A 16,558-nucleotide genomic window follows, 5' to 3' on the forward strand; every position below is an offset into this window, starting at 1 on the left:
ATCCCCCCACTCTTTTTTAAAATACAAAGGCGGTAACTATATATATTTAAATATGTTTCTTTAAATTATAGTAATTATCATTAATTAAAAATATTTAATTAAACCTTTAAACATTACAATTTACATTTATTGTCAATGTCATCTTGAAATGTCTAAGAAAGTGGGTTTTGTCGACATATGTAGTTTAGAAAGTGGGGAATTGCTCAGCTTTTTGGACAGTATTAAAACAATTGTGTTTGCGTGTGAAGGAGTTTTATGGTATAACAGTAAGGTTCCTATAGATGGAGCTCTCGAACTATTCAATAAATTATCCGATGGTGGAAAAACCATTTATTTAGTAAGCAATAACAGCATTCTTTCTACCGACGAATTATGCAAAGTAGCCACAAATATGGGTTTCAAATTCGCCATGAATAATATTGTAAGTTCGGTCTATTTAACAGCCAAATGCCTTCGATCTAAAAAAGTCAGCAAGAAAGTATACATAATAGGGTCAGACGGCCTAGCTGACGAACTTAGGACCATAGGTATTAACAGTCTTGGTCCTGGACCAGATGTATTTTCTACCACCGTGGAGGCAAGATTGGAAACTATAGAAATGGATCAAAACGTTGAGGCTGTTGTAATTGGATTGGATGTACACTTGTCTTATACAAAACTAATTAAAGCAGTAACGTATCTCAAGGATAAATCCTGTCAATTTATTGCAACTAGTGCCGAAAGAGCCGTACCTTCAAATAAAAAAGTGTGCGTACCAGGAGCTGGATCTATATTAAGAGCAGTTGAAAAAGCAGCAAAAAGAAATGCCACTGTAGTGGGAAAACCCACTGATTTTTGTGTAGAGCACTTTAAGGAAGTGGTTAAACTAAACCCCAAAACAACCCTGATGATTGGAAGTACTTGTCACGAAGATGTGGTTTTTGGACAAAAGTGCGGCTTTTACACATTGCTGGTTTTGACCTTCGAAACGGTAGAGAAGCTCCACACGTACAAAAATATTGACAGTAATCTATTGCCTCAGTATTATGTGAAAAGTCTAAATAAGTTATTGGATTCTATTAAATGATTTATTTTATTATAACTGTATTATTCAATACTAACCGCAATTAAAAGATCTGCCGATCCAACTGCCGTCTTCGCAAATAATTTTCCAAGTGGTCTTCTCACCCATTATACTTTCAATGCAATTGAAAGTTACTTCGGTACCATCGGGGAAGTTATTTTCATCGTCCACAAGAGGTTCGCCGTTTTTGTATATTATAGACCCCCGTACTCTAAAGCCACACACACGTATTTAAACAGCGTTCATTTAAAACAGTCAACAAACCCGATTATAAATCATTCTACGTACTTACTTTGCAGGTGGTCCGCAATATTTCCCCGAGAGAATGCCGTAATCTACAACGGTAATGTCACCTCCTTTAACGATATCGCTACCGCCTAAATATTCAGGTGTTTGAACCACTTTATTTTCGAGAATTCCTTCGCCTCCATCTTCCGATTTACAGTTGGGCTCCTTCGGGTACAGCTGACCCAGCAGACACTGGATCGGCTGCGCCGCACTCGTACTGTAATCGTTGTCGCATTGAAATGTCACGCTGGATCCGTTCGCTATGGTCAATCCGTGACGGTATCCAGACATGTACTGTCCATTGGGAATCTTTGGAAGTTGACAAGGAGCTGGAAATTTTTAATATTAATATTTTACGTGGTTGGAATATCGGATTGTGGATGTCAGAAAAGCTTCTGAATGCATGAATCAAACCGATGGGGTCACAACACTATGATTAATTAACCAGAGGTTATATGATGGTAACTTGCACGTTCATTAAAATATAAAAGTCAAACCTAGTTAGTCGTGTTATTGTAAACAATTTTTTAACAAACAATTAAACAAAACGTTAATCAATTAAGTTTTATTATTGTAGCTGTAAATTACTATTTGCAGTGCAGTTAAAACAGTCCAAAATCGTTCGAACAACGAATTTATGGAGATACAAATTAGTTAAAAGCAGATATTCGATAAAACCCACAACTGTATTTTGACTACTGATTCAGACAGTAAGTGGGTTGATACGTTGGTGAATAATTAAACACAGTTTTGACTCGAAACTTTCGAGCATTCATGGTTGTAAACGCTTTACTATATGACAAATTGAAAATTAATTAAGTGTGTATTACTCAAAATGAAGAGGCTGATGCAAGTTTCATGATATTCCGTTCCAATTATGCTGGTAAATTTACTAAATGTTATATCAGAGAACATTATTCTGATATTAATATTTTTCATTAAAAGAAGCCAAATTTATTTATTTATTTATTTTAAGTAAACTAAAATGAACAAATTAATAGGAATAATTAATAACATTACATACTAGAATGAAAGTTTTACAAGTGTTCCTTAAAAAACTCATACAACATTAAGAAGATTTCAAACTTTTGATGGAAAATATGAATTTGTAAACTAATAGTATCAGGTAGTACCTGTTAGATAAAACAAATTTAGTCGTCGTTAGAATAAGTTACGGCGGAGCTGCTGCCAAAAACGTTAATTTAAAAAAATCACCACCCTGTAAATCAGTGCATAAATCTACTGTGACGTGAATGAATATCGTTGGAGTGAGCTACGATGACAGGTACGCGCGGCGTGATCTACGATGGTCGGGTGTGAAATGTGATTGCGGGGCGCGTTAGCCTGAACTGATCTCTACTTGCTGATTTATTAGCTGAGTTTACCTGGCGTGCACTCTGGTAAACTGGTGACCGTCCAGTCACCATGCCAACAACGTAAATTGCTGGGACCTTGCACGTTATAGCCCTCCTCGCAACTAAACTCTACCACCTGACCGTTCTCGATTTTTATTGTCTCGTTTAGCGGTGCGTCCGGATCGAGAGTGTAGTTTTCCGGTAAATTGCTTTTCGATAGTTTATAAATCCCGTTCGGTGTAAGCGGTACAAAACAAGGTACTAAAACAAATAAATACCGTACATATCGTAAAATATCCTATAGATAGTATCGCTGCAACACAATATTTTTTATTGTTGAACAATTTTCAAGTAAATGAATCATTGTACCTATAATATTTTACATAATTAACACCAATTAATTAGTAATTCAACAATTTAAATTCATATAATTTATATAAACCCGTGTCCAAAAGTTACAGATTAAACTTTCATTAATTAAAATGGATTAATTAATTTACTTGTCCCAAAAACATTTATGGAAAAATTTTATACGCTTTTAACGAAGTCAATACAATGTACATTCAGTCGGATAATTATGCCTAGATGTAAATTAGCTTTACGTGAAAAGACTAGACCAATTGGAATATTGGAATCTGGACTTGTGAACTCGACTTTGTCAAATTGGCTCTACTTCAGAAAGACTAAGGAGTGGTAGACCAAGGAAAACTACCCCAAATGAAGACCGATATTTGCCAGAAAAGACCCCACAGCGTCCTCTTTCTAACTGGTAGGTCAGATCGGAGGGTTTCCAGGAGCGTATGGCCCAGTTGCGGCTTGGAGACGCTTGGCAAATGCAGGTTTTCGTTCATGAAGACCATTGTCACGCTTGCATCTGACCCACGATCATAAGAAACAACAACTGGAATGAATCAGCTATCATATCCACTGGATGGAAGAATGGAAATATGTACTTTTCACAGATGAAAGTAGAAGCAGTTTGTTCGGACGTGCTGACCCATCTTAAGGGGACATACCTCTGATGCAAAAGTAAAGTAAAGAAAAAAAAAGTGGTAGCTTCAGTAGTAGAAGAGATATAGGTGTTCAAGGGATGGATCTTTGTGCAATGTTCAAGGGACAAGGATAAAGTAGGCTTTGCCTGAGACTTGTTTGCCAATGTACTCGCTTGAGTTTTGAGGTTACTTTCTTATTTTTCTATACAAACTTTCAACAATATGACTATTAAATAACTGAAATTGATAACAAGTACATTGGCAGTTGTACATTCAACATAAAAAATGTCACACTTGAAAACAAAGGCAATTTTACCATTGCCAACTCCAAAGTTATAAGAAGAATATGAATTAAGAAATTTGGTTCGTACCCATATTGGAAGAATGTTAAATTAATTAAGTGTTGTTTCTCCCTTGTATAACTGCCTCTACTTCAGAAAGACCAAGGAGTGGTAGACCAATGAAACTATAACAAATGAAGACCAATATTTACGATTGAGAGATTGTAGACACCCTACAGCGTCCTCCCCGCATCTAAGTGGTCAGCTAGAAGACGTTACAAAAGCTTGTATCGCTTCAGGAACAACTGAAATGGGCAAGGCTTCTTGTTCACTGAACGAAAGAATGGAAGGTTTTTTCACAGATGAAAGTAGAATTGGAAATGATAATTGTCGAGTTGGCGTCTGGTCCAATCGTGGTAGTTTATGAAATTATGGGATGGGGAGGAATTTAAGAGAGACATTCTCATAGACTCTGTCCAAATATTCATCCAGCGCTTTCAGCTGGAATTTCGCCGACATAGGCCAATTAATGAAGAATTAAATAATAACTTTTGAACACCAGTTTATAATGGTCCTCAAGGCCATCAACAATTTTTGATTGCACCTCATTTGGAACCAAATTTTAGCACCTGACTTACTAGATCCATTCAAAATAGAAGAATTAAGAAGTTAATATAATAGTAAAACCTAGAATACTCACATATCAAACACATAGGTTTAACAGGCTTCCATTTGCCCCTCATGCACTTGGCCGTCTTATTTTCGGGCATGTTGAGACCATATCCCAATCCACACGCCATTTTCACCACCGTACCGGAGCTGTACGACACGTTGGGATCCTTGCCGTGCTTCACCACCTCCACATTAACGTACGGCTCGCTCGAAAGCGCCTCGCACGGACCTTTGTTCTTGTGTTTGTTCGAAGGCTTGGACACCGCGAACTCGTCCTCGCTGTTGTCGTCGATGTTGTTCTTCATTTTCTTGTTGTTCCTGCGCAGACTCAATTGGGAGTTGGAGCTCTTGTGGGTGGTACTGAAGGTACGACTGCTACTACCACCTTTGAGTGCCCGCTTTTTGCGTCGCGACTCCGCCAACCTCATGGCTTCGGTTATGCGCTCCGCCAGGGTTTTCCTACGCAGATATTTGCGGACGATTTTCGCATCGAATATCGAGTTGAGTTCGCTCAGGTAGTTGTGGATGTATCGTTTTTCGCGCTGGTTCAGAATCAATTTGTGGTGGCGGATGTAAGCACGCTTGTACTTCTCCATCACTATGGATCTGCGTCTTCGGTTCCATCTTAATCTTGGATGTTGACCCAAAAGGCAACTGTAAGAGACATGGACAAGCTAGTTTTTGTGATTTGTTATATTACGTCTTTCAGAAGAAGAACGACTCAATTTCTTTTTTAGACTTACGTTGGCAATTGGCTGGGACTCCATTTACCACCAATACAAGTGGCACCTGGTGGACCTTCAGATAGAACGTAGCCTTTGTCACAGTCGTACATAATCTGCTTATTGTTGATAACTTTTCTCACATAAGGACGATAATCGTACAGTCCCATATTTCCTACTAGTAATATCTTCCCGTTCTGTACATTTCCCGGATATGGACAATAAACTAAATAGCAATAAATAGTAATTATTAGTAACCAAAAAGCTAAAGAGTGCCTCTGTTACAATAATGCTTTAATAACATTTATTCGCTTTGAGGTATCATGCTTAAAAATGTGTCATAAAAACATAATATTTATTACTTTGAATTATATGAGGTATCAAATTTGGGATGTTTCAGGAGAAAATGATCAATACCTTCTTCACATTTTGGAACCTCTCCCGTCCAATTTCCAAAGTCACACTTAACAAGCGGATTCCCACGAAGGACGTAACCATCTTTGCATTTGAATCTTGCCCTCATTCCATGTTCCATCTTGGGAGCCATCACCATTCCATATTTTGGAGATTTCGGAAGATTCTTGCATCTAAGAACGCGGAATCAGTCTTCATGATTTCAGATGAGTTACCAAAAAAACTTACCTAGCCGGATCGCATTTAGGAATTTCCGTCCAAGTTCCATTGTTACAAGTCACTTCTGACACACTAGCTAAAAACTCGTACTGTGGATCACAATCAACTGCTAACGCTTCGCCGTGTTGGACAACCGTTGATGTGGTGGCTGTGTCGTTTCTGGATAACAGCAGAACTCTTCCTTGGGTAACGTGTGGTACCACACAAGGGGCTGTAATAATAAATCAGTATCTAGGAGAATCTCAAAGATATTAAAACATACCTAAACATCTTGGCAAAGGATACCTCCATTTCCCATCGATCTGGCACACAGACGACGTGTTACCTTCAAGCAACATACCATCATGACACCTAAATATTATGGAAGCACCCAAACCGGTACCGCCTTCAATATTTTCCAACCAGCCATTCCAGAGCCGCCCAGGATGTCCACAGTTAATTTCTAATCGTATAAAAGATTGACCATGATAAATGAACGATGATCAAATTTTCGATGGTGCGTCTCGCACCTCAGTTAATTCCATTAAATACAAGAACCAGATTGTTTTGCAATGGAAGTGTGATAGTTTAATATAAGTTTTGGCCTACCTTTACACATGGGCTGGTTGCCGGTCCATTTCCTGTCAGCACCACATCTTCGAGTACTCTCTCCGACCAGCGTGTAACCATACTTACATTCGTAGCTGACCACGGAATTGTAACTGCAGGATGTGTAGACGGCTTTGCCGTGTCTGGGATTTTCCGGCGGGGCACACTGAACAGCCGTCACCACTGAAATTAAAACATTATCAGGAAAGTAAATGGTATTCTTTTTGTTCAGTCGGAAACTATCGAAGGGACGGTTTTGCAGACCGAGCGTTGGCGCAGCGCTAATTTATTTGGACATCGTAATTACCCCTTTCCCTTTATACGATCATTAGACCAACTTCTTCCATTATGAACGAAACTAATTATTTCATTTTCCCCGGACAATTAAAGTAACAAACAACTCTTGCGTCGGCGTTAAAAAGAATTCACGGTGCCGAGTCCGTTTCAGCCAGTGGAATGCTCCATTAAATTAGTGACTACCGCGATTAATGGCACTGGAAATAACAAGAGACGGAGATCAGTCTAGTGTGTAATTAGTGCAAAATGCAGCACCGAATATATTTGCCAACTTCAAAATTAACCATTGTTTAGAGATCCAAATCGGTTCCCGGGGCAAATGAGCAACTGCCTGTGTATTAACTTCCCACCGTGACTTTATCGGACAACATAAAAGTACTTAAACTGGACGGAACAATTTTAGTAATTTATTTGCCAAGCAAATGAATGCCTAATCGATCTGCGAACATAATGTACAACTTCAATGATGTCAGGTTCCCATGTTGCTATAAATCACCAACAACTTGTGAGTAATTGCCTCATTTTTTTTGTCCCAATCATTTATAAACGCATTAATTAAGGGTACATGTAATTTTGATTAATTAATGTTTCAGCATATCTGCTACTGATTTATGTGCCGTTAATTGCCAAGCAGTACCTGTGTGTGTATTTAATCGAATTGTAATGCAGTGTCCCTGTTAACATAAACACCAAAGCTGGGATCATTAATTAGCGCGGCTTTTGTTGTGCAGACCCACCGAGCCATTCGGCATCAATCCATTGCAGATTTACCAATCCCGTCCTCGAAACCAAAATTACAAATCGATGAGCTACAAAAAATACTATTAGGCACCGGAAAAAGTAATTTACGTTTTATGATTTATTTGAATAATTTTTTTTTATTACATTTTGACTATTTTGTAATGGACTATTTATTACGTGGAAGCTTTTTTATGCTCTTTCCAAATATTTTTTGAGTAAACATTTTTACGACTTCAATAATATAGCACGATAAGGAATAAAACGTAGTTGATTTGGACAATGAGCCGAAGGTGGCAAACCTGATAAAGCAGTTGGTAAAAAATTATGAAGAACTTACTCAAAGACGTGCTTCTTGTTGTTCTGCATCTTCATGACAACACAAGATCACATCCCATTGGAGGCTCAAAGGTAGTTTAACAATATTAAATGGGAACTTCTTATCCACCAAATAATGCATATATTTCTCTATCCGTCTCTTCATGTTTATCATTGTTCAATTTTACTAATAATACTGTAATACTTCAGAGGAGGTCAAAATTGAGGTTGATCAATTCATCATTTCTAAGAACCCTGTATTTTTGTTACTTTTTCATTTGCTTGTTGAATATTGGCAAAAACCAGTTGATCGTACTGGTGATTATTTAGTTGAATGAAAGTTATGTTATTTTAATGTTGCCAAATGCCAAAAACCAAAAATGACATTTTCCGGTACCCAACGTTACGCAACTAAATTTAGCTACCATCGCAACACAGCAGGATTAAATAAATCAGCACGGTTGGTATAACCACCCACATAATATAATATTCTCTAAAATGACATTATTTATGTCACAAAAATCATTCGATCAATCAAATTTCAACGTCACGTCACGCCAAGTCTTGTCACGTCGTGTCACCCCGTTGGCAATGTTCCTTCGAAAAGAAAGAAGTCGCACAGATCGACGATTCGAACGAACTTACGGACACACGTGGGCAATTCCTTCGGCGTCCAAGTGCCGTCGGACTGGCAGAAGCGTTCGTTCCTGCCGACCAGCTCGTAGCCTTCGGCACAGTGATAAGTGATGCGGCATCCGAACGTGTAACACTCGCCGGCGTGCCATCCGTGAGAGATGTCCGTCGGGGCGCCGCAGGACCGTGCTGCAACCAACAAACCGCAATCAATTCATTCGCCGCTACGGTTTAATGTTTATTTAAAGAGCCCATGTATTTATTTAATGTGTGGAAACGGAAGGAGGGAATTTAATGGGCTCGTACGATCATGGTTTTTAATGTTTGGTCGATCGACAGTCGTCCTTTTTTTGTCGTATTATGATTTCAGCAGGAAAACAGCAATTGTCCTATTTCAGCAAGTACGCCTTATATAGGGTGTCTCAAATCGGTTATTCGTTTGTCTGTTGCAAGTATTTCCAAAGCAAGTACAGAGATGTTTTCTTAAATGTCCAGTTGACCAGAGTTGACTGTTTCAAACGGTTTTCTGATATATCTGACCATTTCTGAGATATCTGTAAAAACTGATTTCGAAAAAGTCTAATAATCTTTTTATTTATTTTTGTTTTTAACAATAATAATATGTATAATATCACACATCTCACACTAGGTGTGCCCCTTAACATTAAAAAATAACAAATCTATGATAACATGATTTTTACATACTTTTTCAATATCCCGAAATTTTGTACATGAGTTTTTTTACAAAACATGATCAACGTTTTAATAAATTGAACTTTGGACAGCTAAATAAATTTTTCTCTGTATGATTTCAAAATCTTAATGACAATCATAATTTGATACACCATACAACAGTTTGAATTAATAATTAAAATGAATAATATTTGTATTTACTTCATTTTATTGTTTCAGTTCACATAAAATGGATTTATTTCCAATTGTGAATAATACATTTCCATTAGCTTGAAAGGAACGATTGCAAACTTTTACATAAAAATCTCCACAGAATGATGTTAATTATTCCTTAACTTAAAAGCATTTTCGAATATTTTCGTGAGATCCTGCGCTACATCAAAATTTATTACGAAATGGATCTAAATTAAAAAATGTAAATTTTTCGTTTTAACGTAGATTCATACTTTTTTCACCGAAAAAGAAAAGTATAAATTTGCATACATAAATAATGATCAACGATTATTAATCATGTAGGTTCAGGTTAAAATTTATTTGTTAATATATATTAAGTATTTTTTTTACAAAATATCAAAATTTGAGGAAATGGAATAGACTTTTCTGTAAAAACAATAATTGAATTGAAATTATTTATAAAAACATTTCAGTCAAAATTTATTAAACAAATATTTTTGCTTTGTTTTTAATAATTTTATATAAATATTTATTTATTTTTATTAAATTCATAAATAATACTTCACATTCACATTATAACAAATTGCATGTTTCATTACAAGCGATTTTTCCCTTAATTATTTAAATACTTAAAACTGCAAATCTGAAATTGTACTAAAAAACAGCTGCAAAGAAGAATTATTAACCTCATTAAAATATATTTATAGAAATGTGGAAAATTAGCCGAATTGCGAAATAAAAATCTCTCCAATGAACTTCCATTTTTTAAACACAAAAAACAACCAAAAAATAGCCTACTTTTTCTCCATTTAATTATAAATAAAAAAGGCAAACAGCCTCTTACATTTCAACCAACTGAACGTGCACAACAAGAAGTAGAAGCAAAAACTTCCAAATAAATAATTTAAACGAACTGTAAACTTTTTCAGAATACCATCGAACTCGTGCCGCACGTTAGTGCTTCAGTGGTGTTAATTTATTGATGTGTTGTAATTTCACCTTGACCCACAGGGTCCCCCCAACAGTACAACAGACCTGTTTCTTGTTATTTCACTTACCGCTCTGATGTTTAATTTATTAGGGGGGCTTAGATTCGCAAGTACCTTTCCACCCTTGCGAATAAGTCACTGTTCATATCACGAATGGGGCCATAAAATATTTATCCCATTCAAATATCCGTTTTGTTTGTAACGTCAACCCTGCTCATCGGACAATTGTAATCCAGAAGAAGGCGATAAAACAAGTGGAAAACAGGGAAAAGATATATTATACGGTGTTTGTCAGAATCCTCTCTGTGTCTGTGGAACTATTTTATCTAATCGAATAATCTACTTACGTTCACAGGACATATCCGGACCGTACCAGGAAGCCTGTCCGTCGATCGCCAGACACTTGGCCCTCGGGAAGCCATTTGTCACGTAACCGTTGTGACAATAGTATTGGAGCGTTGTATCCAAATCGAATGTTGTCTGTTCCGGGAGGGCGTTGTGCCTGGCATGGTCTATTGTTGGCGGGCTCAAGCAATAAACTGAAATTATATCATGTTTTTAGGGGCGGCACGGAGACATATAAAAAGTTGTAAAACAATTTATTCTAAATTGTTCCAGAACCGTGGGGACGTTTTTCGTAAAATGTAGTTAAAAGTGTTGCCATTTAAGTTAAGATCTTCCGTACTCTATCGTGTGCCCGAGGGCGGAAATTAAATGCCCCAAAGTACGGCCAAGTTAATTATGCTAATAACCTTTTTCTCGGCTTTTTCAAACCGAGTTTTAAAACGCCACCCTCCCGCGTGCCCGTGGGACCAAATTAACTTAACTTGTCTTATATTGTTAACGGAAACCAAGGAATAACTTGTCAGGGTGGCGTGATTGAAAATGCCGATACTTATGGGGCAATGTGGGGTAGTAGTAAAGTTGATGACTTTTGAATCCGACCTTTCCCTTGGTTTCGTTGAAACTTTTATGTGTTATAGTAGCCTCCTAAATTTTTGTTTGTGGTGAAAAATGACTGAGTTACGGCTGATGAAATTTCAAATCGATTTCGAAATTCAAATGTGAGGATGAATGATATTTGAAATTACTATCTTGATCTAATAATTATAACGAAATGTCACTCATCTCAGTCGGGTTTATCCTTCATTCTGAATGCCAGTTTAAGCACAATTGTAATTTGAGAAATAGTAATATAAATTTAAGTAAGTGAATTGCACAAACTTAGAGAAAAATTAGTTTTCATATTTTGCACTCCTAAATTACTCTAAAATGTGTAAGAATTTTTATATTTTTTCTGTTGAGAAAAAGTGAAAAAAATTGCATTAATTAAGAAAAACCTAAGAAAAATTAATGAAAGCTTTCTTTGTAAAAAAAGTCAAAAATTAATCAAAATTTGAAACATAAATAATTATTTTCAAGTATATAAAATATCTTATTCAAGATTCAAGTTCATTAAAAATGAACCAGTCTATCAAAAAAATAAAATAGTAAAAATAAATTCAAACATTTTTCTTTGTAATTTATGGTGTAAATCAATTAAAAATAACAAATTATTAATATGGAAAAAATGTGTTATGTATTTAGTCGGACTAACTATTTAAATAATAAATGTCTTTCAATATAATCAATTGAAAAATAATACAGACGAATTTTGTAGTTCGGTCAAATAAATAAATCTAAAAATAAAATATGGTAATTATTAATTAATTAATAAATTATTCTTTGAAATTTTTTATACCCAATTCATTCAAAAATTAATGATTTGAAAGGGTTGAAAAGTGTTATTTGGACAAATTTTGACAGATTAGCAGCTAATAAAAAACTACATGTCTTAAAACAATATAAATATATACTTTTTTAAAGTTCAAGTAAAAAATGTTCAAAAATGTATTTTATATTTAAAAAAATAAAAGTTAAAATGTTAAACTTTTACTCATTTTTTTCTGTATTTATTGTTTGCAAAGCTGATTAAAAAAGAACAATTTGAAGAAAATAGTGTTTTTTGTTCAAAATTTGACAGATTTTTAACTTTTGAAGAAATAAACACGTTTTTCAAAAACTGAGAAATTAGAAACATTTAAATCTATTTTGAATAAGTAATATAAGATAAATTCAAGACTTTTTCTTTGTAAGTTCATTAAAAAATGAATGAATGAAATGAGTTGAAAAAAAGTTACAAAATAGTACAGAGATGTATATTTAGTCGGGTTCAAAAGTGACCGATAACAAATCCATATAATAAACTCTTTGTTCCAAGTTACGAGGAGAAATTGGTAAATTACCTATTTCGTGTTTTAATAAATATGGTGATTTCAAATATTTTATTATTTATTTGTCTGATTAAATTAATTTTAAAATAAATATTATAGTGAATTAATTTTTAAATTAAATTACTTCATAAGTCTGATTACAAAGGTAAAAATTTAATTAAAAAATGTCCTCCTGAAATAAACGAGTTGAATATATATTTTATCATTTAACAGGGTATGTTACATTGATCACGCCACTGAAACTGCATTTTGTGGCTCAGCGATATCCATAAAAGCCAAATTGACTATAATTACGCTTCGCTATTTGCTTTATCTAATCATTAATTTTAGGCAGACACATTTAGTAGATCTACATCGAGTAGATCTACTAAATGTGGCATTTTGGTGGTGTTATAACATATAAATATTGAAATACGAATTGCATCAATTTTTACTCAAAAACCTATTTAAATTCAACTCCAAAAGAGCCAAATCAAATTAATAAAGATTATTTTTTGTAGAGGATCACATTTAAAAGATTCTTAAATGAGATTATGTGAAATAACCTAAATAACATGTATTCCAGTTAGGATTAATATTAATCAAATGCCTGTGTCAGCATTTTGACGATGTGGGCATGATGTAACCGTTCATACAAAGGAAACAACGAACGGTTTTGTTTGTTCCGACAAATAAAATTGCATCGCACATAGAAAAAAAAAATTGGCTACACTCTAGAAACAAACAAAACCGTCCGTAGTCGCCCCAACACGTATTGTTCCCCCGTGTCCGTACCGTCAAACTGCTGACGCAGACATCTGATTAATTCGAAACAAATAGCACCCCCCCCCCTCAAACCAATCTCGAGACAATTTTTTCGATCCACGTCTCTGGCCAGTTGTTCATTTCAAGGCGCCTATCCAAACAAATCGTCAGTGATTTCCATGAAAACCCCACGAACCCGAGGCAGAGAGGAGCACCACCCTCCTAGTACACTTACTATTCTGCTTGCACGCGGGGGCCGTGCCCGCCCATTTACCGTCCCCCTGGCAGGTGCGGCTCTGCAGGCCCACGACGTGGTAGCCGTGCTGGCAGGAGTATGTGGCCCGGGCGCCGAACAAACGTCCGCTGACGGACACGCTGCCAAAGGCAATCTCCTCCGGTTCCGGACACTCGCGGTCTGTGGAACGAAGAGAAAATAAAAAAGTGTTTAACACGATTTAATTTTGTGTGAGGCCGGGTGAAAAGGAAATTGATTATCTATTCGTGGATGACGGAATCGGTCACAAAGGCGCTGGAGGGATTAATATAGGGGAAGGGTGAATGGTGTTCTTGTTTATTTTTAGCCTTTAAAATCTTTGAACAGATTAGTTTACTGTGAAAATAGAGATATCTCTTACACTATTTTTGGGAAATTTTGTGGTTGGTTTATACATTATTAATGATTGAAAAGCATAGCAGTAAATTTAATTTATTCTTTTTCTATCACAAAAAAATTAATATGTTTTTAGGGTTCAGTGTATCCAGATTCCTTTAAATAATAGTAAACTAAGGTTCTGTAAAAAAGCAAAAAATAAAAATTACCCTAAAAATATGTAAGAGAGAATTTCTATATTAATATTTCAAAAAAAAATAATAATAATAAAAAAAGGCAAAAATATAAATATGACAAAATGTAATAAATGCTATGAATGTGCTAAACGTCCTATATCAGCAAAATCTATTAAACACAAACGACATTAGCAAAATTCGCTGAATCCCACAACCCGAAAATATTAATATAGATGTGTTCAGACCGCTGTCAAAAAACAAGATTTATAATTTTATTCGGAGCAGACGGCCGCGTTAACACCGCCGAATGGGCACTTCCGGGTCACGACATTCACGGCCTGTAAAAGGAAAACACTTCAATTTTCTTATACGGACCCTCGGCTCACCCTATGATAGATATAAGACTTTCCTTGGGGGTATTGAATGGGAATTGCCTATCTGTATGGGGAAGGATGTAATTTAATAATATAAGAGGCACGGTTGCATGTTTGGCTTTCAATTTATCGGACAAAAGTGTTCGAATACCTGGTTTGATGCAGGACATGCCGCAGGCGCCGTCGCAGAGACATTTCTTCTTTTTGCTTTTGCAATCTTCATCGGACGAACATTTTCTCAAGCATTTCTGGCCCTGTGAACGAACCGATGAGGATTTATATGTGGGTTGATTTAGAATTATGAAACTGACCAGTAAGGTTGCCTGCTCCTCGTCCCTGGGGCACAGAGTTGACGGTGAGTTTCTGGGGTTCTTGTATATCCTTCCATCGTCGTCAATTTCAGAGGAGTCCTCTTCCTCCCAGTCGTCGTCGTCGTCGTCAGGTGTTGGTGTTGTAGTGCCATCTGCAGATCGGATGAGTCGAACGAATATTTCAGTTTCATCTGAAAATTATATATTATGATGTCTGCTATAATAGGGTTTTTAATACCTTTGTTATTACGTTTTAAAGCATAAAATAAAGATAATAAAGTAAGAATAATGCATTAAAAGTACATTATGTATTGAAACATGTTGTTAGTCAGGCAGACGTACAAAACGTAAGTTAAATAGGAATATATTCCAAATGAAGAAAGATAACTCACGAAATATTTTGAAAAATAATAATTAAAAATATAATAAGATTATATAATATAAAACTTCATCATTTAAGAGAGAAAAACAAGATAAGAAGAGCAAGAATTTTGTAGATGAATGTTAAATAAAACAAGAGAGAATTTTTGTTAGTGTTAACAAATATGGGTCATTAACTACAAAAATAATTAATTGCTACGATCATAATATTAACAATTTACAATTTTACGGCTATCATAAATCAATAATATTTTAAGACAGTACCGAAAGAATTGAGGAAACTAATCAAAAATTTTAGAAATTTAATAATATTATAAATCTTATTGTATTTTACTTTGCACCAATATAATACATTATTTTGCCCATTTCGAGGATGAATAGAAATAATTTATTGGTAGTATTAAGAGAATGCAAATTGAAAGAAATAAAATGTACAAAACTTCTTTACATGCGACAGTTGATCTTAGTTTAACTGTTAAATATCATGTACAAACTTGAACCATCATGTAAAAATTTAAAAAAATATATAGTCAGAATCAAGCAATTGTCAATAAATAATTCAAACAAATTTTACACGTTATGGTTTACTGAAAACAATAAAATTTTAAAGTTATACTATCAGCGGTACTAAAAGTAGTCATTGTGTCGAAATAGAAAGAAATTGTCAGTATTATATGATTATCAAAAATTCTAACAAATTTAGAATTGTATGATATTGCAAACCAATAAATAATATTTTGTAGTTAAGAATTATCATCATTTCTGAATGTTTTTATGAAATTAATTAAAAATTTTAAAGACCTCCAAGCTTTTGATGGTATTTTAAATTTTATTAAATTTTACTTCTTCTCAAATCATTGAATAAAAAGAATTTACTAATAGCTTCAAGAGAATGTAAACAAGTGGGAATAATAATTGTAATAAATTTAGAATTTTATGGTTATCATAAACCAATAATATTTTAAAGTTAAAAGTTATCAGCACTTCCGAAAGTTTTCAGGAAATGAATTAGAAATTTTCAGTTCCAAACTTTTGATAATATTCTAAAATTTACTTCTTGCCAAAATATAACATCAATCTGTCCAATTGGAGGATAAGTAAAAATAATTTAATAATAGCTTCAAGAGAACGCAAACAAGAGTGAACAAAATGTGTAAAATCTTTTTACATACATACTATAAATTCGAATTTAACCATTAAATTTCACAGAAAATGTTTATAGTTCATTTAAAAATAGAAACAATGAATTCTCT

The 16,558-nt window shown here is 34.8% G+C and overlaps 2 protein-coding genes across 3 annotated transcripts in view; one reads left to right on the forward strand and one right to left on the reverse strand.

The window, feature by feature from the left end:
• Positions 1–16,558, reverse strand: part of LOC109594076 (sushi, von Willebrand factor type A, EGF and pentraxin domain-containing protein 1) — a 59,967-nt gene that overhangs the window by 10,506 nt on the left and 32,903 nt on the right. For both annotated transcript variants that reach the window (XM_049968744.1, XM_020009243.2), the window contains exons 5-18: positions 14,925–15,115; positions 14,765–14,867; positions 13,689–13,868; positions 10,784–10,975; positions 8,593–8,769; positions 6,595–6,777; positions 6,269–6,448; positions 6,016–6,217; positions 5,791–5,960; positions 5,395–5,599; positions 4,680–5,305; positions 2,737–2,967; positions 1,356–1,680; positions 1,102–1,274 (exon numbers count right to left, since the gene is read on the reverse strand). In XM_049968744.1, coding sequence (XP_049824701.1) covers positions 1,102–1,274; positions 1,356–1,680; positions 2,737–2,967; positions 4,680–5,305; positions 5,395–5,599; positions 5,791–5,960; positions 6,016–6,217; positions 6,269–6,448; positions 6,595–6,777; positions 8,593–8,769; positions 10,784–10,975; positions 13,689–13,868; positions 14,765–14,867; positions 14,925–15,115 — 3,138 coding nt within the window. The remainder of the gene's footprint in view (positions 1–1,101; positions 1,275–1,355; positions 1,681–2,736; positions 2,968–4,679; positions 5,306–5,394; positions 5,600–5,790; positions 5,961–6,015; positions 6,218–6,268; positions 6,449–6,594; positions 6,778–8,592; positions 8,770–10,783; positions 10,976–13,688; positions 13,869–14,764; positions 14,868–14,924; positions 15,116–16,558) is intronic.
• On the forward strand, positions 18–1,075 carry LOC126265867 (glycerol-3-phosphate phosphatase-like). The gene has a single exon (XM_049968747.1). It carries the CDS (start codon positions 149–151, stop codon positions 1,064–1,066), a length of 918 nt encoding a protein of 305 aa, XP_049824704.1. The 5' UTR covers positions 18–148; the 3' UTR covers positions 1,067–1,075.

The sequence above is a fragment of the Aethina tumida genome, chromosome 1 (genome assembly GCF_024364675.1).
Source record: "Aethina tumida isolate Nest 87 chromosome 1, icAetTumi1.1, whole genome shotgun sequence".
NCBI lineage: Eukaryota > Metazoa > Arthropoda > Insecta > Coleoptera > Nitidulidae > Aethina > Aethina tumida.